General features: G+C 37.8%; 9 protein-coding genes across 9 annotated transcripts; 4 read left to right on the top strand and 5 right to left on the bottom strand.

The window, feature by feature from the left end:
* Positions 1–1,377: 1,377 nt before the first annotated feature.
* BRETT_003743 (uncharacterized protein) lies at positions 1,378–2,676 on the top strand (the record flags this gene model as incomplete). The annotated part of the gene is made up of 1 exon (XM_041282248.1): positions 1,378–2,676. One exon carries the CDS (start codon positions 1,378–1,380, stop codon positions 2,674–2,676), a length of 1,299 nt encoding a protein of 432 aa, XP_041136087.1.
* A 323-nt stretch (positions 2,677–2,999) lies between these two features.
* On the bottom strand, positions 3,000–7,056 carry BRETT_003742 (uncharacterized protein; the record flags this gene model as incomplete). Its single annotated transcript, XM_041282247.1, has 2 exons — positions 3,000–6,801; positions 6,935–7,056. The coding sequence occupies 2 exons, from the start codon at positions 7,054–7,056 to the stop codon at positions 3,000–3,002; spliced, it is 3,924 nt and encodes a 1,307-aa protein (XP_041136086.1).
* Positions 7,057–7,867: 811 nt separating this feature from the next.
* On the bottom strand, positions 7,868–8,443 carry RPS7A (ribosomal protein S7A; the record flags this gene model as incomplete). The annotated part of the gene is made up of 1 exon (XM_041282246.1): positions 7,868–8,443. One exon carries the CDS (start codon positions 8,441–8,443, stop codon positions 7,868–7,870), a length of 576 nt encoding a protein of 191 aa, XP_041136085.1.
* A 1,136-nt stretch (positions 8,444–9,579) lies between these two features.
* Positions 9,580–10,302, top strand: BRETT_003740 (uncharacterized protein; the record flags this gene model as incomplete). Its single annotated transcript, XM_041282245.1, has 1 exon — positions 9,580–10,302. The coding sequence occupies one exon, from the start codon at positions 9,580–9,582 to the stop codon at positions 10,300–10,302; it is 723 nt and encodes a 240-aa protein (XP_041136084.1).
* A 215-nt stretch (positions 10,303–10,517) lies between these two features.
* On the bottom strand, positions 10,518–11,197 carry BRETT_003739 (uncharacterized protein; the record flags this gene model as incomplete). Its single annotated transcript, XM_041282244.1, has 3 exons — positions 10,518–10,969; positions 11,043–11,103; positions 11,174–11,197. 3 exons carry the CDS (start codon positions 11,195–11,197, stop codon positions 10,518–10,520), a joined length of 537 nt encoding a protein of 178 aa, XP_041136083.1.
* Positions 11,198–12,771: 1,574 nt separating this feature from the next.
* On the bottom strand, positions 12,772–14,481 carry BRETT_003738 (uncharacterized protein; the record flags this gene model as incomplete). Its single annotated transcript, XM_041282243.1, has 1 exon — positions 12,772–14,481. One exon carries the CDS (start codon positions 14,479–14,481, stop codon positions 12,772–12,774), a length of 1,710 nt encoding a protein of 569 aa, XP_041136082.1.
* A 1,701-nt stretch (positions 14,482–16,182) lies between these two features.
* Positions 16,183–18,135, top strand: BRETT_003737 (uncharacterized protein; the record flags this gene model as incomplete). The annotated part of the gene is made up of 1 exon (XM_041282242.1): positions 16,183–18,135. One exon carries the CDS (start codon positions 16,183–16,185, stop codon positions 18,133–18,135), a length of 1,953 nt encoding a protein of 650 aa, XP_041136081.1.
* Positions 18,136–18,417: 282 nt separating this feature from the next.
* BRETT_003736 (uncharacterized protein) lies at positions 18,418–20,511 on the bottom strand (the record flags this gene model as incomplete). Its single annotated transcript, XM_041282241.1, has 1 exon — positions 18,418–20,511. One exon carries the CDS (start codon positions 20,509–20,511, stop codon positions 18,418–18,420), a length of 2,094 nt encoding a protein of 697 aa, XP_041136080.1.
* A 1,038-nt stretch (positions 20,512–21,549) lies between these two features.
* On the top strand, positions 21,550–23,658 carry SUP2 (Eukaryotic peptide chain release factor GTP-binding subunit; the record flags this gene model as incomplete). Its single annotated transcript, XM_041282240.1, has 1 exon — positions 21,550–23,658. One exon carries the CDS (start codon positions 21,550–21,552, stop codon positions 23,656–23,658), a length of 2,109 nt encoding a protein of 702 aa, XP_041136079.1.
* Positions 23,659–24,517: the final 859 nt, after the last annotated feature.

The following is a 24,517-nucleotide window of genomic DNA, read 5'->3' as shown; positions in this document are numbered from 1 at the left end:
ATAATTAATAACTTGCTGGAAGTACATTAATTACTCCTTATTACGTGACATCTCTACCAGAAGATTAACGTCAAACTCAAAACACAGATCATTTCAGGAAAGTTGAAACAAAGCAAAACAAAAAGAAAGAGAAAAATATTTGAAGATGAGGTGGCCAGATATGTGCCAATGTTTCAAGACAAGTTTAACATTGAACAGGGAAAAAAATGCAAGCGAGTCTTTCAGAGTCAAAGATCATCATCACTCACCAATTACTATGGCTTATCAGTACGCAGAGCCCGATGCAACAATTTTTTTTTTCTAATTTTCTAGTCAAATTATTAGGCACCCGTTTAATTTTTATTGATTTTTCACTTTCTTTTGGACCCCGACACACACTCTGATCTCAGTGTTCACCACAAAAAAAAAAAAAATAGAAAAACATGTTCCACTATTACACGAATGAGTTGACATGCCAGTGCTAAAACATTACTAAACAGTATTAACAGAGTTAGTCTGAAAACAAGAAGGGCACAGACTTCTCACAAGTTGCATATGCATTTTTTATTACGCTATGATTGATGAATGGCTGGCAGGAATTTCGTACTTCGTCTATTGACAAATTATTTCCCTGAACTTCCAAAAAAGGAATAATTGGATCTAGCGGGATCACGCCAAAAAAAATCGAAACGAGCATGCACATTGTAACTTCATTGTAAGAATGGCAGATTGTCTTCTGCTTACGCAATAACTTATGCTTTAGAACCCCTCACGTTAGTTCTTCATATATTCCTAAATCGTTTAATAACGTATATCTAAACTTTAACATTTGCCATAAAAAAGGGGAAAAATAATCTGACGACCTCCACATCCCAAAAAACATTTTGCTAGGGTGATTAATTCTGTTTGTTTATTTTTGTTCATTTTCATTATTATTTCCGTTTCTATTTATTTTATTTTTTTTATACGCTCTTTTTTTATTATACTTTTAAAATTCTTTCTAAAATTCTTTCTTATTCAGTTCAATATATCCTTTATTATTTATTTCGATTTCATTTATATCTTCTCCCCCTGAATAGCTAAAGGGTTGACAATTCCTAAACAAAGTGCATATCGACAATTCTGTCAATAGAGTTCTAACCTGGCAGCGCCTTTTTTTGCCTGGTACAGCCATATTCGCTTTCACTCGTATCATTTCTGCTGGGGGTTTCGCACAACTTGCATTATCAAAGAAATAGTGATAAGTCAACGATAATTAACTCATTCAATTGATCAATCACTTTTTGAGTGTGCTTCCTGCAGCTAGAGAGAGAAACAAAAAAAATTTCATTAATTCATTTCCAGCTTTTTTAAAATCCGCTGTTTTTGGTTCTCTTATAATCCACTATCATTACCGGAATGTCTGCTTCTGAACTATTATTCCAACAAAATGATTTATCATCTACCGGTTGCGTACACATTTCAAACGTGGATTATTCATCAAAGGGCGATGGCAAAGTTGTAAGACCCAATGATATTGTTGATCACACATCAGAATCTTTAAGCTTAGAACAACACGATCAAGATTATACAAGTATGGGTGAAATGCAGAAGAAGTTCATGAACAAGTTTCGCCGACTTGGTGGTGCTAATGATGCGAAAAAAGAGAAGCGTATAGGGAGTTCAGGTCCGGAAACAAATGAAAGAGAAGAACATATGCGAGAGATGAGAGATATCGCATTCGAGGTAAGAATGCCAGATAAGGGTCAAAATGTTCATCCGTTGGACCGTCCGCTGTTACTAAAAAACGGCGGTAGGATTTCAGCAATTACAGGTGAGTATGAGAGCAACAGTGGTGCTGGATCAAACGCAACAAGCAGTTCAAATTTTCCATCAAAAGGTAACACGAGTGCAAGCAGTTTGCGGAGTGGATCAACGGACGATGAAAGAAAAGGAATGTCCAAAGGAATTCAAGTGTCAATGAACGATATAACATGGTTCGCTGGCGTGCTATGGAAGATGCTTTATAAACTGCTACTGAAGCTCTGGAACCTGGATCTTTTTATAAATGTGCAAAAGTTCGACGGTTCGACAATGAAACTTCACATTCCATCCATAATATGTGGCTTTGTTTGCCTTCATATCATTGCATCATTGCTAATTGGCAACTCTACTGATAGTATGCCGGCTGGAAACTATTCTTCACCTCGAGATACTTCATCGTCGAAGTTTATTTCCATTCCACAGCTATTGACGTTCACTGTTGTTGCGGTCTTAATTGCATGTATGACCATATCCATGTTGGCAAGTTCTCATCGGTCTTCGGAGCATACAGTAACGACTGCAACACCGACATCCTCATCTGCATCGATCTCATCCTTTTCTAAAAAAACCTCCTCTCTAGAAGGACGCTTTGGTGACGGGGATAATACTGCTATAACTTCATATGACGTTAGCAGCAATGCACATGTAATTCCAAGAACAAAATCAGAGAATATTGCAACGGGATTAACGAGTAGGCAACATGTTCCAAGACGTCATACCACACCACAAAACAACTTGCATGTGAACAAGGCGATTTTTACGTATCGTTCTGGCTTTTCATCAAGTCATAAGGAAGTGGATGTTGAAAGAATGACAATTGCCGGGAGAAGTAGAATGCTGAGTGCATTTCGAATGACGAAAGCAGATGGACCCTCAAATGAGTTATACAATTAGTTTTTGAGAAGCCGGAAACAACAAGGACCGTTGACTGAAGATCACTCACCGCATGATGGTGGAGCGAACTTGCATTTACTTAATACTTTAATACTTACCCTTTGATGCCTTGTCGACCGGCATTTGGCTTACAATTCTACACAATGATCAAGCGTTTTGATGAAGCTATATAATGATTTTTTTTTATTTTTTTGTTTAATTTTTTGCAGGCATTCAATTCCATTCAATACTTTTACGGACAACTTGATGTTGAATTATACAAAGAAAACTCTATTCATATTATGTATACGTTGATGCGTTAAAATGTGTTCATATTTCTAGTTTCAATCTCCCAATTTATCGTAATCATAAAGCTTAACGTTGAAATTATCAACCTTTACTCTCAGTTCAGATTTTCCACCAGTATTCCCAAACTGTTTTGCAAAATGCCTATCCTTCTTCCAGCCTAATCCTTTAATTAATGGTATGAGATTATGGGTATCACCATTGCTTCGGAAATCTGGATAATCTTTAGTAAAATGCAAATAGACCGCATAAGCTGCTTGGCTATCATTCATAGAAAGTTTCTTGATCATAATTGCATATGTCTTGTAATGTATTTTAATATCTGGATGCTTCCTCTTGAATTCTTCAACCTTTTCTGCGCACAGGTTTGGACTCTTGCTAACCAACGATTCAAGGAAAGTACTCATAAATGGACCCATATTATCATAATAAATATCGCTCTCAATCATGCATCGATATATAAAAAAGAGCAACTTCGTATATCCTTGAATACTGGCAAAAGCTATAAAAGCCTTGAGTATATAACTGGAGTTTTTGGGACTCAATATTGTTGAGCCATACTTTTTATCACACATCATTATTCTATCAAACAGCATAATTGCCTCGTCTTCTGAAAGCTTACTTCCCCAAATTATAAAAATATTCCTAAAAATCTGGGTTAACATTAGCAGACCAGAATTGGGGCATACAAGATTTGGATCAATCTTAATGTCTCTCGTCAAACATTTGGGCGTTAGGTCGAATATACGGAATAGTCCAAGTTCCGTAAATATATTTAATGATAACGGGCAATATAAGAGAAGGTATCCCATTGTAATTCTAAAATTACTGAATACTCGATATCTCGACAAATTATAGCGGTGAGTTTTGAATAATAGATATGGCGAGTAATGCTTTAATTTGTATGAATGTAATTTATCTTCATACTCAATGCAAATTTCTTTAAGATGCTGTACCGCTTCCCCATTGGATATATCCTTTTCAATTTGACAACTGACCTTATCATCATTTTGCTCTCTTTCACGCGGTAGGAATCTATTAAATAAAATATCTGCACGTAATCTAAGCTGATTACAAAAATATTCATCTTTGCTAAGATCACTTCCTTTCAGGCAAAGAGGGCACATTTTCAAATATTCATAAGTCTTTTTCTCATTACCTTGCGTCATCCAGTACTCAGCAAACTTAATGACTAGGGACTCCGAATATCTGCTAATAATAGTTGCACGCTCCTCTTTATTTAGGTCAGAATAAAACAATTCATTATCAACATTCAATTTAGGATGATGACCTCGAAGAATGCGATATTTCGTGTTCAAATCTCCATCTTCCAGGCACTTCATAATAGCCTTCCTGAATTCTGAACAATAGTCAGCCTGTAAGCCATTTTCAATTATCTTCAAAAAGACACTGTCGAGCTTGTTATTTGGTATTATTTCTAGCATTCTCTTCTCAAATTTAAACGGCAACAGCACCGGAATTGGCAATGGTTTCATCGAATTCAAATGTTCATAAAAATGCTCAAAAGGCCGCTCACTCGAATGCATAGAATTATACAAGGATTTAATGGGTGCCTTTATTTCATTTTCGGAAGGATTGCTCAAATTCGTTCCTGTCAATTCGTATTGAATTTTCATTATTTTCTGATAGAAGACTTCATCAAATTTCCTGAATCGTGTTGCGGCGTTTGCAAATATATCAACGATGCGGCTCCGAGCAGAGGGGCCAAATTTAAATGATTTCAATCCATTTTTGAGTACACTGTTTTCAAAAAGCCTTTTGAAACTTGTAAATGATAAGGCTTGATTATTTAAAATCCCAACATATAAATTAATGATATCGGATTTCCTTGGAAGTGCTTTGTCAAAGGATAGTAATTTTGTAACAATCGAATAATTTGTATATGGAGCCAAATCAACTTGAAATACATCGAGGAGTCCCAACGGTTTTGCTGCCTGTTCAAATGATTTAAAGAATGAAGCTAAATATTCCATTAAGTATTCGGAAGGATAACCTTTGTCATGAAAATGCTTAACGTTGTCGCTGTGCATGTTAAGCGTATCTGCTCTGTTCAATCGTACATCACTTATTAAAATGAACATTCTTAAAGTCTCATCCAATTTGGTAATATTCAAATTTCCATTGCTTGCCATTGCGGCTTTGTAGACAGACTCAGGGATATCCAATTTCACGGATGAATCCTTGTTAGATTTTTCAAATTTGTCTGACGACGCATCTGTTGTTTTCTCAATTGATGCTTTAGCACATATATCAGCATTAGCATCATATTCAGATATCTTTCGTTCACACTTCCTGGGAACATATATATATTTGACAATATCATTACAGAAAGTCTTTGGAAATTGCGTGATTACCCTTTTCGTATTATCAAAGTTAAGGTGCCTTTCTGAAATTTCCTGACCATCAAATAATTGCTTTAAAAGCACATCTTGGTCATGCAGCTTTTTTGGAATAAGATGCTGCGTCGAATTTTCGATAAAGCTGTACTCCTTTTCGGAAAACTTGATGCCTGCATTAGTGAGATCCACAAATAATCTTTCTCGTTCAATGAATGGAACATTATTGAACATGTTTGTGATCAGGATGTAGGGCAATAGTACTTTACCCCATGTATCTGTATAGCAACGCATTGTTTGAAGAAATTGTGAATATCCATCTCTATCAGTCAAGTAATATTCAAACGCAATCTGATATAAATATGCTAGTTCCTTAATGTAACGATACTTGATGTCGGATAAAAAGGAAATTAGTCTAGCATAATAAGGGTTTGAATTGTCAACTTTATCATTCACTGCAACAAATGCTCGTGTATAAAACGAGTAAGCAGAAATAGAAGCATCAGGAAACTCAACCATCAATCCGTTAAACAACTTCAAGTAAATTTCTGATGATATTCGTTTGGAGGTCCCACGAAAAAGAGCATCATAGATAGGGGCCAAAAGACGCTCATTGAGATGTAGCAAACTGCCTGCTGGCTTGATCAATTGTTCTTCATTTTTACTTATAGAGAAAGCTTCTTTTAATGCTAAAGAGTCTTTCTCCATTACGTCGGGGCAGAAGAAGCAGACAGCAAAATAAAACATCCTTGGGGACGCATTTATGCTCTTAAGTTCCTCGATTACTTTTGAAAATAAGACAAGTGGAAGGCCAACATAATGTACGGAGGCCATTGTATGGATATATGGTATATTTTTTAACGCCTCAAGCATTGCTCTAGGATTATTTGCGGTCTTCAGATCAAATATAGTGATTTTATTCTCAAACAAGGTAATAAGCCAACTCAGGAAAGCATGAATTTTTTGTAAATCATCACCGTTCGCAGAATTTACCCTAAGGAGATCTAAGTACTCTCGAGCTTTTTTATAGTCGCCAAGATAAATAAATTCCACCGCAACATGCACAATAGCCGTTCCAGGATAATAATTGATAATAAATTCACGCTCAGATTGCGTTAATTGCTTTCGTAGGACACTGATTTGCTTGTTGATGGTAGCATTCGAGCTTAATCCTTTCGCTAATTTGTATAAATAGTCGGCACCTTTCTTCATCAAACCATAATGAAGAAGCTTATTTAAGGCAAGGGAATCTGGAATCTTAATCCCGAAACAAACCAAGATGAGAAACAAATTAGGATCCTTTTCTACCCATGCCCTAGAAATCAAAGATGTGGAATCTGCTTCGAGAGTATACCTAAGTTTCTCCACCCTATCTGACGAAATTTCAGTACGTTGAACATATTCAATAACATTTGCAATGCTTCGAAGTGTACGTTCAGCTGTACCTTTGGCAATAATGAAGTCCAAGTCACTTTCAGCATTACTTAAAGAAGAAAAATTGCTTGTCAGTTCGGGTTCGATTGATGTATTAGGGGTGCTAGAATGATGAATATGAAGCCTTGACCGATTTTTATGTTTTTTATCAATTGGGATTTCCGGATCTTCATGTTCGTAACCTCTCCCATGAGAATTTGTTGAGAATCCACGAGGACAAAAAGTAGTTTGATGAATGAAAACTATTGGCGAAATTCGAGATTGTAATGATAACGATCGTTCTGTGTAAATGAGACTGCAACATTTTTGTTTCATCAAAGAGCATACGCTCTTGGATAGATATTGCATCTGAAAGTTCAAACGAATCAAACAATTGCTCTTCCTTGAGCTATACTCAACCAAAAAAGAGCACCGTACAACTTAATATCTTCGTTTGATATAGACGACGATTAATAGCAGTGATAAATTGAGGATAGTATAATAAAGTGAACAAACCGCACTGGTCTTGGTGCCTTTTCGCCCCACATATTTGTATACTCGCGTCAAATCTTAATGCTTTTTTTTTGGTTCCAGTTTTGCAGCTATTGGTGTGACAAATTATTTACAAGCAGTCAAATAAGATGTTCTCGTTATAAATGCTCTAGCTAAGATTAAGATATCCAGTTACAATATAAGAAAAACATGTTGATTAAAGCTATATAAACAAGGCAGCAGACAGACACAGCATATCTATAGCCATAAAATGGAAGAAAGAAATTAAGCCATATGTGTAATCATAAGAAAAAAAAAAGCAAAAAAGCCAACTATAAATGATCCAACAGGATAGAAAGACCATGCATACAGCAACCTTGCAAAATAAACTTTAACTGAGTTCAGGTGAAGAGGGGAAAGTTGGAGGTGATTAGCGAAATGATAACATGTATGGAGATGAAGTGTCACAGAAAAGGGAGAAAGCCAAAGACAAAGTCACTAGAAAAACAACGCAACAAAACCCTTCTCTATTAGTGATAACCGGTTAGTGACCTTTCGATACTGTAGGTCACAGTTCATTGAACTGAAAAGTCAACCCTCCTCAGAAAAGTGCCCAACAGTAACGACTAAAAACACAAAGACATTTATATAGCCTTCTGAGGAATCTCAAAGACAACCTGCTTTCCAGTCAACTTCTGGTAGATAGACTGGAAAGTGTCCAGCTTGTAGTCAACATTGGAGGAGTCCTTGGAGTCCAAGAAGATCTTGGCAACCTTACCACCGCCAACGAGATACTTAACTCTCTTTCCGGTGATCTCGGTTGGGAAGACCAAATCCTCAAGAATCTTCTCGTGGACAGCAGTCAAAGTTCTGGATCTTGGTCTCTTCTGAGCCTGTCTGGTGTTTCTGGCTGGCTTTGGAAGAATTCTTCTCTCAGCCAAGAAGATAACATGTCTGTCTGGGAACTTCTTCTCAAGCTCTCTGGTCAATCTGATTTGAACCTTGTGGAAAGCAGAGAGTAATGGAACTGGAACAAAAACAATGATGGCCTTCTTGTTTCCAGAAACCTCAAACTCCTTAACGGACTTGACTTTAAGGACGGACAACTCAGCCTTGATATCTGGAGAGTTGTTTTCCATGTCAGTAAGAGCTTGGGAGACCTGGAGCTCCAACTCAGTTGGTTCTGTCTTCAAGATTTTCGATGATGCTGCGGTAGACATCTTGCTATGTACTGATTCAATCCTCTGTTTAAAGATGTGCTGACAGTTTCTTTTGCCGAATGTGCCTTAACGTTCGTAAAATGTAGTCCGACTTCTTGAGTTCGTGCTATAGTTTTCTTTGTGCTTTTTTTTTTTCCATCTCGCTCCTCTTTTTTTATTATTATTATTTTTTTTTTCCAATCAGGGGAGCCTGAAAAACTTTTTCGACTAGCATTTTTCAACAGGTCTCGCGCTCCCTTTGCTCGGCAAGCTTACAATATTGTCAGGGACCTCGCGACTAGCTACTCAGATTAAGCGTGGTGTCAGGGTGGCTTAAGAACGATTAAATTGAGACAGAGTATACCCTGTATAAAACCACGTGATCTAGAATTAATATTTTCTAAGGATGGCTGATTTGGGACAATCATCTACGGATGGCTGTGCCAATATTGATACAACGGGTATTGCAAATTTGTGAGTGGTCAGGCTGAAGTATTACACAAAATAAAGATTAAAATGTGTGGAGGGGTATAAGACCTGATTGGCTAAAAATTAATGTGGGCGAGAAGTTGAATTAGGGAATATGAATCTAGACCAGTTTATGTCATTAAGTGCATGTGTGTACATAGGATAATTGACAGTCATGCTGATTTCTGTCCTGAATACTTTATTCTCTTTTATTTTATTTTATTTCATTATTCACTCATTTTTTCTGGTGCACATACAGCGAATAGGTATGAATCATCCAAATGGCTATAGTCTAGGTGAATAAAAAAAAGACGGTTCAAGAGAAATCCTTAGAGACAAAGAAATACAAAGATCTGGCACAATACATGGGTATGAGCAAGTTGTAATATATAAATATAAGCCAGTCATCACAGATAGTCTGAATTTATTCACGGATTTCCTTTTTCAGCCGGCTGTCAGTTTTTTCCCCGCATGTTCATCGAAGCGATGCGAGTAAAATTTTTTCAAAAGTCCGACACCCCGTTGGGCCGTTGACCGATATATAAAAGATCGCATATCCGCTTTGTATTTCATTTTATTTTTTAAATAAACCGCCAGTTGAGTACTCAGTTGATTACATGTTACTTAGAAGTATTCTGCGAAGTTCCACTGGCATAGCAAGACAAGTTTCACACATAACGGTCAGAAGCATGACTAATCAAACAGATCTTATCGAAAAGGCAAAAAAATTATGTGCATATGCAGCAGTCGATTCGAACCTAGATATTAACAAGGACAAAGTTATAGGTATCGGATCTGGTTCCACAGTCGTGTATGTTGCTGAGCGAGTTGGACAACTTGCTAAGAACTCAGGAGTGGTGTGTGTCCCTACTGGTTTCCAGTCAAAACAACTCATTATAGAGAATGGTCTCCGTTTGGGAACTTTAGAGGAATATCCAGAGATTGATGTCGCATTCGATGGGGCGGACGAGATCGACTCAAGTTTAAATTGTATTAAAGGTGGAGGAGGGTGTCTTTTGCAAGAAAAACTTGTCGCTGATAGTGCAAAAAGATTCATTCTTGTAGCGGACGACCGGAAAAATACAGGTATATTAGGTCGTCATTGGACTCAGGGTGTGCCGATTGAAGTTATCCCAACTGCATATACAAAAATTCTTCGACAGCTAAAACAGATTGGTGGAAAACCAACGGTGCGACTTGGTGGAAAGGCTAAGGCCGGTCCTGTTATCACTGATAACGGTAACTTTATCATTGATTGTGATTTCAGGGAGGTTCCGGCTGAAAAACTTGAGGCTTTGAATGATAAGCTTATCAGAATGGTTGGAATTGTTGAAACGGGTTATTTCGTTGGAATAGCGAAGAAAGCATACATTGGAAAAAGCGATGGCACTGTTTCAACACTGGATGTATAAGCTAAATTTACGAGCAGTTTACGTTCTGAAAGGGTAAGCGGTCTTATTTCTATTCCGATGGCTCATCTAATTAATATATGTTCGTCGCCAGCTAAGTGTAGGTAAAGGTACAAAAGAACGAAGCAGAAAGAAAGAAAATAGGGAGATCGGGGAAGAACATGAAAATGAGATAGGGAACAAGATAATATTATGACTCGCGCGCAATATATCCTACATCACTTCCTCTTTGGAATATGGCTCGAGATCCAGCTGAGCATTTCCGTTAGCCCTATTCCCTTGACTGCAACTGTAGGGATGACACACCACTCGTGATTTTCAAGCTTGCCCAAATCTAAACGCTCTATTACCTCTTTTGGGTTGATCGCACCTTCCACATCCTGCTTGTTAGCCAAAACAGCCACTAAGCATCCACTCAACTCCTTATCATCAATCACACGGTAAAGCTCTTTCTTTGCATCATCAAACCGTTTAATATCTGCACAATCGATAACGTAAATCAATGCATCCGTACCAGAGAAGTAATGTCTCCAAAGGGCTCTTATTCTTTCTTGTCCACCAACATCCCACGTATTCATGATCATCCGTTTATATCTGATTGTTTCCACATTGAAACCAACAGTCGGGACAGTTTCCTCTGTCTTTCCGAGTTTAAGTTTGTATAATATGGCTGATAAATATGTTAGTAAACTGACGTCTATCCTGATACTTAATTAATGTCATATAATAACTGCAATACGTACTTGTTTTTCCTGCATTGTCAAGCCCGAGCATTAATATACGGACCTCTCTCCGTTTGAACATCTGAATCATAGATTTTGTTCGTTAGTATATCTCACTTAATTCAGCCTGTTGAAAGCATTCAGTTACTTACAAGTTTAGAAGCGAGTCCACCCATGATGAAGAAATGCAATCAGGAATATGACGGCAAGTAACAAATAAAAAACAAAAGATTGTGTAGTTGACAGAAAAAAAGAAGATGTTAAGTTAAAGCTTGTAAGTGATGTTGTCGAGAACGTATCTTAGTTAATGTTAAGCGAACGAATGATAGTTCTCAAAATTTACGGGCTAGCACTTCCTGTGACACGAGTGAACCAAGTGAGTTCAAAGGAACAAAACAAAGTATAATTAATGAAGCGAAAGGAAAACAAATTTGAACGATAGTAAGAACATGAAAATGATTAAAAATGGATTTTCAGTCGGACCAGAATTAAAATAACTTAAACTGCACGTATAATAAGGGTAGTGCACGAAATCAATGCTATGCTAAGGAAAAAAAATGTGATTATTTATTATTATGGAGTGAGTACCATTTTGACATCCAAATAGGGAGCGGAATTTAACAAAGGTGAAAAAGCATCGATAGGGCTGAATTGTTTAAAAAATTCACGGCAAAAAATATATGGAAAGTAGGGAGGGGGTGGTCATGAATAGCGTTAACTGAACTGATTCCCACAATGTAATCTTATCAAAAGTAATTTCAAGTTATGATTATGCACACGAAACTAAAATAGTTTCCAATCATGCTTTGAGGACAGTTTGATACCATAGTCGCGCTATGTATTGAAACAGGAAACACGAACTCCGAATCAAGAATTGTGCGCAGCGCATTAATGCAGTATTTGAAAAAATGTTACTCGGCCGTTTTCACAATTGACATACACATGAAATTATTATTTGAGGGGACCTTCTTTATGTGGATATTCAAGCAAAATAATTAATAACACAAGGCCTTTTTTTGAAGTTAATACAGCCTTTGAATCTATTTGTAATTAAATGTTTGTAGCAATATGAATGTAATGAATCATTCCAATGATCAAATTTCGCACCCCTGCTTTTTTTTCTCTGTGATCGGATTAGGCGACATTCCAACGCACAGTGCCTCTTTATTCGGGACATAAATATGGGATGCTTACGTTACATTTATGTCGCCTCAGCAGACTCAAACAATCATGTAAGCTATTACGATATTATGCCATAATAATTAATCACACAAATATTTGATATTTGCTTATTGAAAAGAGGTCTGGATCATGTAGTGAATTGTTTTTACTTGCATGATCCATTCCAATTTCAAACAACTTTTTTCTTGGAATTTCTTTTTTTTTCTACTTCTAGACGAGCAAAAGGGTACATCACACAAGAAATAAACATTAAGACATAGTGTAACTTATATTTCCATTTATTTATTAATCTTCCCATACATAAAATGAATTCCAGACCAAATGATAATTAATATGTCTGATGAGCTCATCGAACATCCCAGAAAGAAGAAAATTGCGATTAATTGTAGATCAGAAGGAGGGGAAAAAGTAAAATCTGGAAATACCCACTATATATAAGAATAATTAAGATATAAGTTGATAGGATAGTCGAAAAAATGTCTAGAAAAACCGTCAAATAACCGAAGATTAAAGTAAAGTAAAGTCCTGGGGGAAAAGAAGAGAGAGAATGCGGACAGGCTTCCGTTTATTAGTTGTCATAGTACTCCACATGCTTTTTTGCATAACCCATGGCATCATTAACCTGCTCGTTGTTCAAACCATGCCTGAATCTCAAATGTCTGGTCAAGGCATCACAACGGCTGAACGTTTTATTACTCAAGTAACCTCCTTTTGCAGAAGATGCCTTCACCTTCTTTGAATTGTGCGAATTGGCCATGTTATTTCGAGAATTCTCGACTGAGAATTTTGAATTTCTGTAGCCGCAATGCGAAACCACAACGTTGTTTGATTCCAGATGGTGCTTTCTCCTCAAGTCATCCTCACAAAACATACATCTATAAAAGCATCTTTTTGGGGCATGAATAGTATTCTGATGTCTAACCAAGTCATATGGACGTGAAAACCGCTTGTTGCAAGGCATACCTGTTTTTGGATTAATTATAGTACAGACGTGCTCTTCCTGCTTCAAACTATCAGCACTGACCTTTAAGTTTCTGGCCTTCCTAAGAACCGGAGTCTTGGATCTGATCCTCTTTTGGCGCTTGTTGGAGACCGGCCGCCCTTTCTTCGTATTCACCTTTGCCTTTTCTATTGCCTGATTGGCCACATCTGGCATTCTGAACCGTGATGGCTGAATAGAATCACGCTGCTTTTTCATAGGCTTACCCAAGAGCGGTGGTGCAACAATTGGATTTCCTGCTTTGACTGTATTTTCAGAGCCGGCATTCCCAAACGGAAGAGTGTAAATCGACTCTGGGTTTCCAGCATCATTGTAAAGATCATCCATTACCTGAACAACTTCGGCCGGATTCCTGAAGGTACCAGAATTGGTCAAATATTTCCTTGAGCCAGCAACATCTTCACCAACACTGCTTTCGCTGCTCAAATCATCCCAATCCATACTATCCAGTTTATTCAAATCGTCATCGTCCTCGTCATCCTCCGAAAACTCATCCTCTGGATACACATCGTTAGACTTGAAGACATTGAGCTCGTCACTCTCTGGTAGCGGCTTTCCGTCTCCCAGTCCAAATTGCAAAATATTTGGATAATATTGGGAGTCATTCTGGTCAAATAGGTAATCATCCTGCGGAACCAGGATCACTTCATCGTCCAAATTACCAAACTTTGTATCCTTTTCACTATTATCGTGCCCCGAATGAACATCATTATTCCATGCTTTATTAGATTCAGAACCTGCGCTGCTGGTATTGTCCGACACTGCACCAGAAACACCAAACGGAACAGAGCACGGCTTACTACTAGGCTCAGACAATGTCTGTCTCATCGCAGTAGATTTGTACTGAGGCTCATTTGTGTCGCCCACAGTCGGTAGCTGTGGATGCTTTAATACCGTATCGCAATTCACAAACTCCTGTGGCTCATTCTTCTGGGGCATGGACGATATACTACTGCCATCTGTCTGCTCAAAAGAATCTTGTGATCCATTCAAGTGCAAGTATCTTGATAAATCATCTTGCTGCTGGGACTGCTGCTGCTGTGATTGCATCTGATGTGGCCACGAAGGACTCATAAAAGAATGTCGGTAATCATTGTAAGAGGGAAACTGATCCCTGCGGAAATGCTGGAACCCGGAGCCTGTCCCAAAAGCACCATTAGACCCCCCGAAACTACTCGTTGTACTACCTGCGGTGTGTGAATGTGACTGAAAAGATGACGGAGAATAAAGCTCATCTTCCATGATGTCTGTCAATGTTCTCTTAAGTGTAGAAGTCATCTTCTTATCTTTGGTATATCTATGATCACCTCTATTTGCTATATTACTCTCACCTGACTTCTCTTGCTTGCTTGCTGTCTGGGTCAACTGGACTATTTTTGAAAGCTTAAACTGTGTCTCTTTACTAGTGCTTGTGGACGTTTTTTTTTTTTTTTTTAATATAAATTTCCTTTCTGTGTTGCTGTAATTTGTATCTGTAGAATAAAAATATAGAACTCCGATAAAAGAATATTCCGGAATTGCTCTCGTTATCAATTTGTTTTTAAGAAATACTTTTCACTGGCAATGAAAGTGATTACGACCGTAGATATCGAAGGAATTAAGAAGATACAAAGTTAAATGTAAATATCAAAATGATAGCAAGAGGGATGCTTTTATATAAATAACCCACCCCAAAAATTATTGGGGAAAAGGGAAATAAGGAGGAAAAAAAAGAATGATCTGGCAATTAGTAAATGATTAGAGAGCAATAATGCCAAAAGTAGATGCATATTTATCGGAGATAGATAAACTTGAATCCGATTTCAACATTTTTTCCCCCTTCCCAATAACTTCCACAGACAGCCTGATAACCAATTCTATTACATTTAATTATACGTATTTTGTATTACATACTCTTTTATTCCCTCTTTCCTTTTTTTGAGCTATCAGATAAAAAAGACTTGAATAAATCAGGACAATAATCTATGCCTTTTATTGCTACTCCGTAAATCCTTACAGACCTAACAGACGAGTTATTGGTTGCTATACGCCAGTACGAAAAACCGCAAATCCTTAGCATGTCCATTAGTGCGATAGAATAAATATTGGGCATGGCCGCTGTATCTGGCATGAGTCAGAATTGGGATGCTAAAAAGTATGCTAAACTGATTATTAATAGACACAATAGGCCCAAAATTGTAGCGCGAAAAGAAACCGAAAACAAAATAGCTAAGCCATCAGTCGCACTATTCTGCATGATATCATTTTTATTATCCAATGACCTATTTTTTTTTTTTTTTTAATATACCAAACCTTTTTTTTCCCATACTTGAGCATGGGTCTCGCTTCAACCAGGGAGGGTACAGCAAACGCATTATGGTTGAGGTCAACATGTGTCATCCATTGACCGTTATTTCCCGCTTTCGGGGTTTAATAATACAAAGCCGACTACTATCGACATGAATTTCATTCCGTACTGTAATGCCATAATATCCGCATCCGGAACCAGGTCTCGGCTTTGTACCAAGGCTATGTATGTATGATATCTGATTCTAATTTGTTACATGCCTGCCGTACGAAGCGGTGGGTTCGTTTTTGCTTATGTCATGAATGAAACCGTTTAAATACATACGGCTATTTTTTTAATTTTTTTTTTTGCTCTACAGATTTTTCCAGAAGATTGATGACGTTTTCTCAGAAGAAGAGCTACTGTACAAATATGCAACCCTACACCAGTAAAATTCGGAATGACGAGTCTATCGACGTTTCATAAAGTATGGAAATCCAAGATTCTCAGAGGGGAAAAAACTGCAGACACAGAGACGAGACGGGACACCCACTCACATCGAAGCAGATATAGAATATATTTCGCGTCGGAGAAAATCAACTCCAAAAATTATTTGAAGTACGCTGGTCAGTTAACAGAAAAGCTGATCGTATTGAAAGTCGTGTTTGCTTAAAGATAATTTACATTTAATTAGGCATCATCTGGCATCAAAAATGACAGCTGTTAAAGAAGAGGGCATATCCGAGCATCCAGCTAATTTTCTTTCGAAAAGGGTTGACGAGGATGTTAAAAAGCAGCTATTAATGACCCCTCCGGGATTATTGATCGAAAATCCCGCTTATAAAGACGTGCTTCAGCGAATCAGATCAAATTTCAAGTTTTGTTATATTATTCAGTGGCTGTATTTAATGAAGCATCTTATTAGGCTGAGTGATGCGTTTGATGTTGAAAACTTCGAAGAAGAGCTAACAGGAATTGCAGATCCGCCTGTTTTTCTAAACAGCTTCAAAACTAAACTGATTCAATACCTTGGAAATTACAAAATGAAGTCGGTCCATAACGAGTTTGCATCTGAAGTGGCGAGATTCTTCATTAAGGAAGAAAAGAAGGAACAAATTGCAAATGGGGATGGCACGGAAAATTCGAAAAGCAAATCGGAAACTCCTCCAAATGAGTGGACGGACTATGATACTCTTGATTTGGATGGAAAAATTGACATTTTGTATCAGTTGGTTCAGAAGGCAAATGAAAAAAGCCCAGATCATTTTCGAAAAACTGTTATGAAGTATGAAGATAGTGCGGATGATATGAGAATCATACCCATTTTGGAAACAACAAATGATAACGGAGAAAGAGAGGAATATTTCATGTTGAAAGATGCAAGACTCTACTATCGAAAATGGGAGTTTAAGAGAATGGAGGTGCCAGTGAGCAAAAGAGAGTTTGAGGAGCAGTTATCAGGTGAATTAATTGAGGACTATTACTCAGACTTTGAGCCCAAACTGGTATCCTGGAAGTGCTTGACTGCAGGAATATATGAATTTGATAAGTATGTCCAGGAGATGAGAGACAAGGCTGGCAGAAATAGAAGATGCCTGGAGTACAAACTTGGCGTAAAATTGAACGGATGCTATGAACAGGTGATTGACCATGATTTGCGGAAAAGAAAGCAAGCATTGCACCGGAAGAGAGAAGTGAAAATGCAATATCTGTTGGCTCACAGGAAAAGATCTTCTAGAATTGTCGAAATGGAACAGAAAAAAAAGGAAAGGGAGCGGAGGAGAAAAGAAGAAGAGGAAAGACAGAAACAAGAGGCTGCCGAGCGTCGGTTAGAAAGACGTAGAAGAATGAAAGAACGTCAATATGCACTGGCAGAGGCTAAAGCTCGGGAAAGAGAGCAGGAAAAATTAGAGGCTAGAACATTGGCAACGGTCACCGTTAGATCGAGATCCAGATCAAGAACGCGAACCCGATCTGGGGTCTCATATCCTATACAGCAGAATGTAACAGTGAAGTCTGAAAAACACGGAGGAGGAAGAGGCAGGAAAAGAAAAAGAGTAGATGATACAAAAGTTGGAAAGCATGAAAAGTGGCAGTTCGATTGCCTATGTGGAGTGAAGCAGAAGAATTACGATGATGGCAAAAAAATGATAGGTTGTGAGAAATGCAAGAGATGGCAACATTATGAGTGTCAGTCAGAAAAGATCAGAAAGTCGATCGACGAGGACTCGAATTACAAGTTTACATGCTCGTACTGCAGGAAGGAAGCGAAGGAGAAGGCCGAAAGGAAGAGAGAAAAGCATATGAAGGTTATCGAACGACATGCAGAGAAGGAAATTGCGGAATTGGAGGCTGAGTTTGCAAGAAATGAAAAGTTTCAGACTTCATCATTTGATTACAAACTCGGGAAACCAATTGCACCCTATTCTTTTGAAAAGGCTCAGACTATGCTTCAACTAACAATTCCAGAGGCGGGAAAGCCAAGAATTGATGCTTTGAAGTCTGAATTGCCAAATACTAAGATAGAAGTTCAGGAGCACAAATTCGTGAACAATGGTATTAAATCTAACAACACTCTGACAGACTCTCAAGATGATGGACAAGGTTTATCTCAGTCGGAAGTTAAGAAGTCTATGGAAGTTGAAAAGTTGAATCAACAAGACTAGCAGACTGGAAACAGTATGGTAACTTATTTAGGATCGGCTGAAGCTACTCAACCTTTGAAAATACGCTAGATAATGTACTAATAAAAGTGTATAATTACGATCATTGCTCGTAGTATTATGTATTAGGGGGAAAGTTATAACTCGGGAAAAATAAAAAAGCATATATTAAACATAGGGAAAGCAACGTAAATTAGAGGTAAATACAACGACACGAAGAAATAAAACATGAAGAAAATTGAAAAAAAAAAGATTTCAGAAGTTGGAGCATAATGGGAAATGTTATTATGCTTCAACATCCTTCTTTTCGGCTTGGGTATTTGCAGATGCTGTGGGGACCAAAAACTTTCTAGATCTTCTATCGCCAGGCTTTCTTGTAAAAAAATTGATAGGCGTTTTGTGCTGAATAGATATTGTTTTCGTTTTTAGATCCAACACAAGTTCAGGCTCCGTTGCAAGTTCATTATCGACGAATCTGTCCCAGTATTTATCGAAATCCTTATCGGAGATCGTACTAGCCTTTGTTGTCTTTAAGTACATGTAGAGCTCATCCAAAGACAAAGGCCTATCCTGCCTACTTCTTAAAAGATTCAATGTGTATTTCATTAAAAGAAGCCTTTTTTGTTCAGCATGCTCATCAAACACACAGGTCTCCTGGTTTGGAATGAGACCAAACAGAGACTTCAGAGGGTAATGGACTGTGTAATCATGATCACAGATCATTCGAGAGTTCTGATAGCATGAGGCGTGATTCGGACAAATTGCACAACTTGGTGTGACATGTTCAGACAACAAAGTGTCCATTCTATTCAAATATGGATGTAAAGGTTCCAATTCGGAGTGGAAAGATTCTGGAATCGCAGACCATGATGATGGTGTATGCAAATCATTATTTGCAATATTACAATAACCAACCTTAAGCTTCATATCTCTGTAATATCCAAAAAGTACCAGTATAACAACAAGCGCAAGAAATAGAAAAGCTTTTGAAATGAATATGGCCAAACGAACGAGGAAGCTTGATTCTTCAACAGTAGATTTTTTAAGCTGAATATCCTTCTTTGGGTTCTCCTTTGGCTCATCAGATAATATCCCATTTGCATCATCTTCATTACCTGACTCTATTTCAATATCAGTTGTTCCATCAACATCATCCGAATTGACATCCAAAGCTTTCTCAATCTTGAACTCAGCATCGATGTCTGATCCATCCGATTTTATTGTCTCCTCATCATCCTGAAAACTGATCCTAGAAATTTTTCTTTTAGGTCCGCTAATTATCTCTATATTTGACTGCACTCCATGACCAAAAGCTTTTATAGAAGTAGGAGAACCATTTCCAGTGCTGTTTGCCGATAAAAATGTATTGCTGCTTTGAATAGAGGCTACACTAACATCAATATCCTTCTGTGTTGAGGTCGGTGAGTACAAAATCGGACCCGAATGATCTGCAACAGAATTGTCTTTCTCAGCGGGGGATTTCGGAATCTTATTTTCTTTACCTTGTTCCTTTGCGCTGATTGTTTTCAACTTCTTCTGCAAACGCTTAGCAGTTGAACCTTGCTTTTTCATAACCTTGCCACCCGGAAGAGATTTTTTATAATGATCTAAAATATTCACACTATCGGACGTTTTCTTTAAACCCGGACTCTCAATTCCAGTCGGATTCTTTTGAAACTGTTCCATCAAACTGTCAAGATTTACATTCTCAAACTTTTCAAAGCTGAGCGTAGACCTATCAATAGGAGAAGCCGTTGCCGAAACAGAGCTATCAGAGTTAAGCGAGTCATTCACTCCCTGTGCTCCCCTTCTAAGAATCTTTTTCTTAACAGTCCTTCTACTTTCTTCATCATCAACCGGCGAGGACCTCTTTCGGGGAATAACCTTATCGTTTTTTTTGGGAGTAGATATAGGTGATTTCTTACTATTCTCCTTTTGCGATCTTCTAGGCGATTTTATTAGACCCACACTTGGGGAATTCGACGTTGAAGCTCCTTGAAAAACATTTTCTTTCGAAAATGACGTTTCATCAACATCGCCTTTTTTGCCTTCTTCATTTGACTCAATACTAGTCGTTATTGTTGATACTTTATCATGTTCTCCTTTTTCTGCCTTTTTAACCTCTGTTTTCTCTGTTTTTTTCTCCTCAGGAGAGTACATAAAAATGATTCCGTTTGGATTGGCAACACCTGCCTTCTTATACTGCTCCAACAATTGAGGAGCTTTCGGTTTTACTTCCTCGTTAAACAGCTCAACAAGTTTACTCTTATTTGCCGAAGATGAATACTTAACCTTTTGATCAATCAATATTGACCTTAATTTCGGAATGGTCAACTTCGACACGTCGAAATCTGGCTTCAAGTATTCTTCTGGGTCCATTGCTAAGATTCTTAGCTAGTATACGATGAGAAGTAATAGATAATTGCTAGTTATCCTGATATACACGCTTTTTGGCCGGAAAATACGAAAGCACAGCTAAGGATACGCTTGTTTACAAACAGATATACCAACAAAAGTGCTGAAACGTGGAGTATAAATAAACTTGGAAATTGTTTCACCCGTGTTTCAAAAGGCCAACAAAGTTTACAAAGTCTTATTATTTATTTTATTATGCACGTTTTATTGTTCGGGCTTTAAAGTGCAAGATAACAAAAAAAAAACTTTTTAGCGCTGTGTTTATTTACGTTTTTCCGCAATTTGCGTATTTTTTTTGCCTCTCCTCCTCAACTCTCGGAATGATAAACGAGTCAATCGATGCGTCTATAATGCGAAGTCACATGCTTCTTGTAAGTACCGGAGGGTCTAAGAATTAGCGAGTGGAAGAAGAAATTATTGAGTAGAAGTAGTCAATGAGTAAAATGAAACTCTGACTCAACTGTAAATCGATTTGGAGACATGATGTTATATCTAACATAGGGATAAGTTAAAATACTTTTTTAGAATATCTGTATAGGTCGAAATTTACCATAAACCAAGTAAAGAATACGAAGAGAACTTTATATGCTTTGCAATAAATTTAAGATTTGAAATTGAAACCAAAATTATATTCTTATTTCAGGACATTTAAGAATCCTGAATTCAAAGAAGCCGTTTGGTCCTTGCATTTACGTTACCCGTTAGAGGCGAAAAAGGTTGGAAAAAAATTTTTTCCCTGTGTTCGCGTGAAATTTCTCACCATCATAATATCTATTGTTGAGCATGGGGAAAAAGTATGCGAGTAATAAATTTTTTTTTCTTATTGTACCGTCTGCTTTGCTGAAGGATCAAATTTCAAACCCAGAAACTACCGATCCTTTTGCTTTGGCGGCTCATTTGCTTTCGAAAAAGGACCAAACACCCCACAGGAAATCACAATAATTTAGGAGACACAGGGCATTGTGCATACTAAAATACTTTTGGAGACCTATTGTGTAAAAAATGTCGAACCAAGGTCAACAAGACGACAAGCAAGGTCAAAATGACCAACAGCAGCAATATAATACCAACAACTTGGCTTATGGCATGCAGAACATGAGTTTGGGTGGAAACGCTCCTGCATTTAATCCAGCTGCACCAAATTTTGTTCCAAACATGAATGCTCAGACATTTAACCCTGGTCAATACGGTCAGTATGGTCAACAACAATATGGCCAATATGGCCAGAACCAATACGGTCAATACGGCCAATATAGCAATAATAATGGTGGTAAGCAAGGCTACAACGGATACAACAACCAGCAGTATAACAATCAGTATGGTAACCAATATGGTCAGAGGTATGGTAATCAATACGGCCAACAGTATGGTAACCAATATGGACAACAGTATGGTGACCAGAATAATGGTAACGAATCTCACCTGATGTCCCTAGATGACTACAAGAAGCAGAAACAGCAGCAAACTGGTACTGCCAAGCCAAAGAAGAAGAAGACCTTGAAGCTTAACTTGAGTTCCAGCACTATTAAGATTGGAAACAGCAAAAAGGTTGAAAAGAAAACTGTCAAACCGGAAGCGCCAAAGGTTGAGAAGCCAAAGGAGGCAAAGCCTGAAAAAGGATCACCAAAGGCAGTCAATATTTCAAAGTCTACTTCATCAGCTCCGAAGAGTAGTGCCGAAAACAGTACAAGCATTACAGATAACTCGAACGTTCAAAAAAGTATTTCAAGTAAACCAACAGACGACAGTTCTCTAAAAGAGGCTGCCGACATTGCGCGCGACCAAGAAGACCATGTCGATCCAGAGGTTGTCAAGGATATGTTCGGTGGAAAACCACACGTTTCTATTATTTTTATGGGACATGTTGATGCAGGAAAGTCTACTATGGGTGGTAATCTTCTTTCTTTGACAGGTGCTGTGGATAAGAGAATTGTGGAAAAGTACGAGAAAGAGGCCAAAGATGCCGGACGTCAAGGTTGGTATCTTTCCTGGATTATGGATACCGATAAGGAGGAGAGATCTGATGGTAAGACAATCGAGACCGGTAAGGCTTACTTCGAGACAGACACCAGAAGATACACCATTTTGGATGCACCTGGCCACAGGCTTTATGTTTCTGAGATGATTGGAAGTGCCTCTCAGGCAGATGTCGGTATTTTAGTGATTTCTGCCAGAAAGGGTGAGTACGAGGCAGGATTCGAGAGGGGTGGTCAATCCAGAGAGCATGCTATGCTTGCGAAGACTCAGGGTGTGAACAGGTTAGTTGTGGTGATCAATAAGATGGATGATCCTACTGTTAATTGGTCCGAGAAGAGATACAAGGAATGTACCAAGAAGTTGTCTGTATTCTTGAAAAATATTGGCTATTCCGGAAAGAATGTCTTCTTCATGCCTGTTTCCGGATATACAGGTGATGGTTTGAAAGCGAGAATTCCAGAAAAAATTTGTCCATGGTATAGGGGTCCATCTCTGTTGGAGTACTTGGATGCAATGCCACTTACTGCCAGAAAGATTAATGACCCATTCATGCTTCCAATCGCTTCTAAACTGAAGGATATGGGTACAATTGTCGAAGGTAAAATCGAGTCAGGTCACGTTAGGAAAAACCAGGAAATTCTTCTGATGCCAAACAAAATTGATGTTGAGGTTCTCACAATTTTCAACGAGACCGAGGAGGAAGCTGATGCTGCCTTTTGTGGTGAGCAGGTCAGAATGAAACTCAAGGGTGTCAATGAGGATGATATCAATGCTGGTTATGTGTTGACATCCAAGGAGCATCCTGTCCACACTGTTACTAAATTTGTTGCACAAGTTGCCTTGGTCGAGTTGAAGAGTATTCTTTCAGCTGGTTTCTCATGTGTTATGCATGTTCATACTGCTGTGGAGGAGGTCACGTTCACAAAACTTTTGCATAAACTTGAAAAGGGTACGAATAGAAAGTCTAAGAGAGCTCCAGCATTTGCCAAGAAGGGAATGAAGATCATTGCCGTCTTGGAGACAGAAAATCCAATTTGTGTCGAGACTTATAAGAACTATCCAGAGTTGGGACGTTTTACTTTAAGAGATCAAGGTGAGACCATTGCCATTGGTAAAATTGTTAAGCTTTTGTAAGGAGAAGTTGGTGATGGCTGTGGTACAGGTTTTGTTTTTATTTTATTTTTCTATGTTTTTACTATGTGCTAATCTAGATACAAAATCTATGCTATTCACGTGTAATTTAAACAGTATTTTTTACTTTTATTCATATTTTAAAGAACTTTCGGCCTTACTAGGGACTAGGCTAAGATAAGAGGGGTAACTGTATCAAAATGTAACTGTGTAAGCACGGTGATTCGGGAGTTTATAACATTACGACATTGGTCATGATTGGCTCGAATAAATGCAAATGATGATATCATATGTTGCAAGAACATTTGTAACATGAATTATTATAACCAATGGCGTAAAAAACATATTATCCTTGAATGTAGAAGCAATAAAGTTTGTCTGGTAAAATACAATTAATAGAAATTGGATGGATACAACTCCCTTTGTATTTCTTGTTTTCTGTGTACTCAATTATCTATTCTTGATATATTTCAAGTCTTAGTAAATACTATAACAAGTATGGTAACACTACATTTAACAATAAATAAAACGTGAAATGTAAAACAGATGCATACCTCTTTAGTTTTCTATAAAACTCATACTATGCAGGCTGTGTCAAACAATAGGTGAAAGGTTGTAGCAACAAAAATCTTGCCTCGACGCCCAGAAAGTGGGGAATATACAAAACAGGAAGAAATATTTATGAACATGACAATAAACCCTAGATGAATAAAAAAAAACAATAAAAATGATTATGAATGCAGGCTCGAGCAACAAGGGGGTAAACTTTTTATGACGTAATATATTCTTAAATGGTAGCAAGTTGTCAGTACACAGATCGAGTTTTAATTCCGGTAGGAATGCTAACATCAAACACAAAACA

The sequence above is a fragment of the Brettanomyces bruxellensis genome, chromosome 6 (assembly GCF_011074885.1).
Source record: "Brettanomyces bruxellensis chromosome 6, complete sequence".
In the NCBI taxonomy this organism is placed as follows: Eukaryota; Fungi; Ascomycota; class Pichiomycetes; order Pichiales; family Pichiaceae; genus Brettanomyces; species Brettanomyces bruxellensis.
Note: the sequence above shows the minus strand (reverse complement) of the source record. Positions and strands in the feature narration are given on the sequence as shown.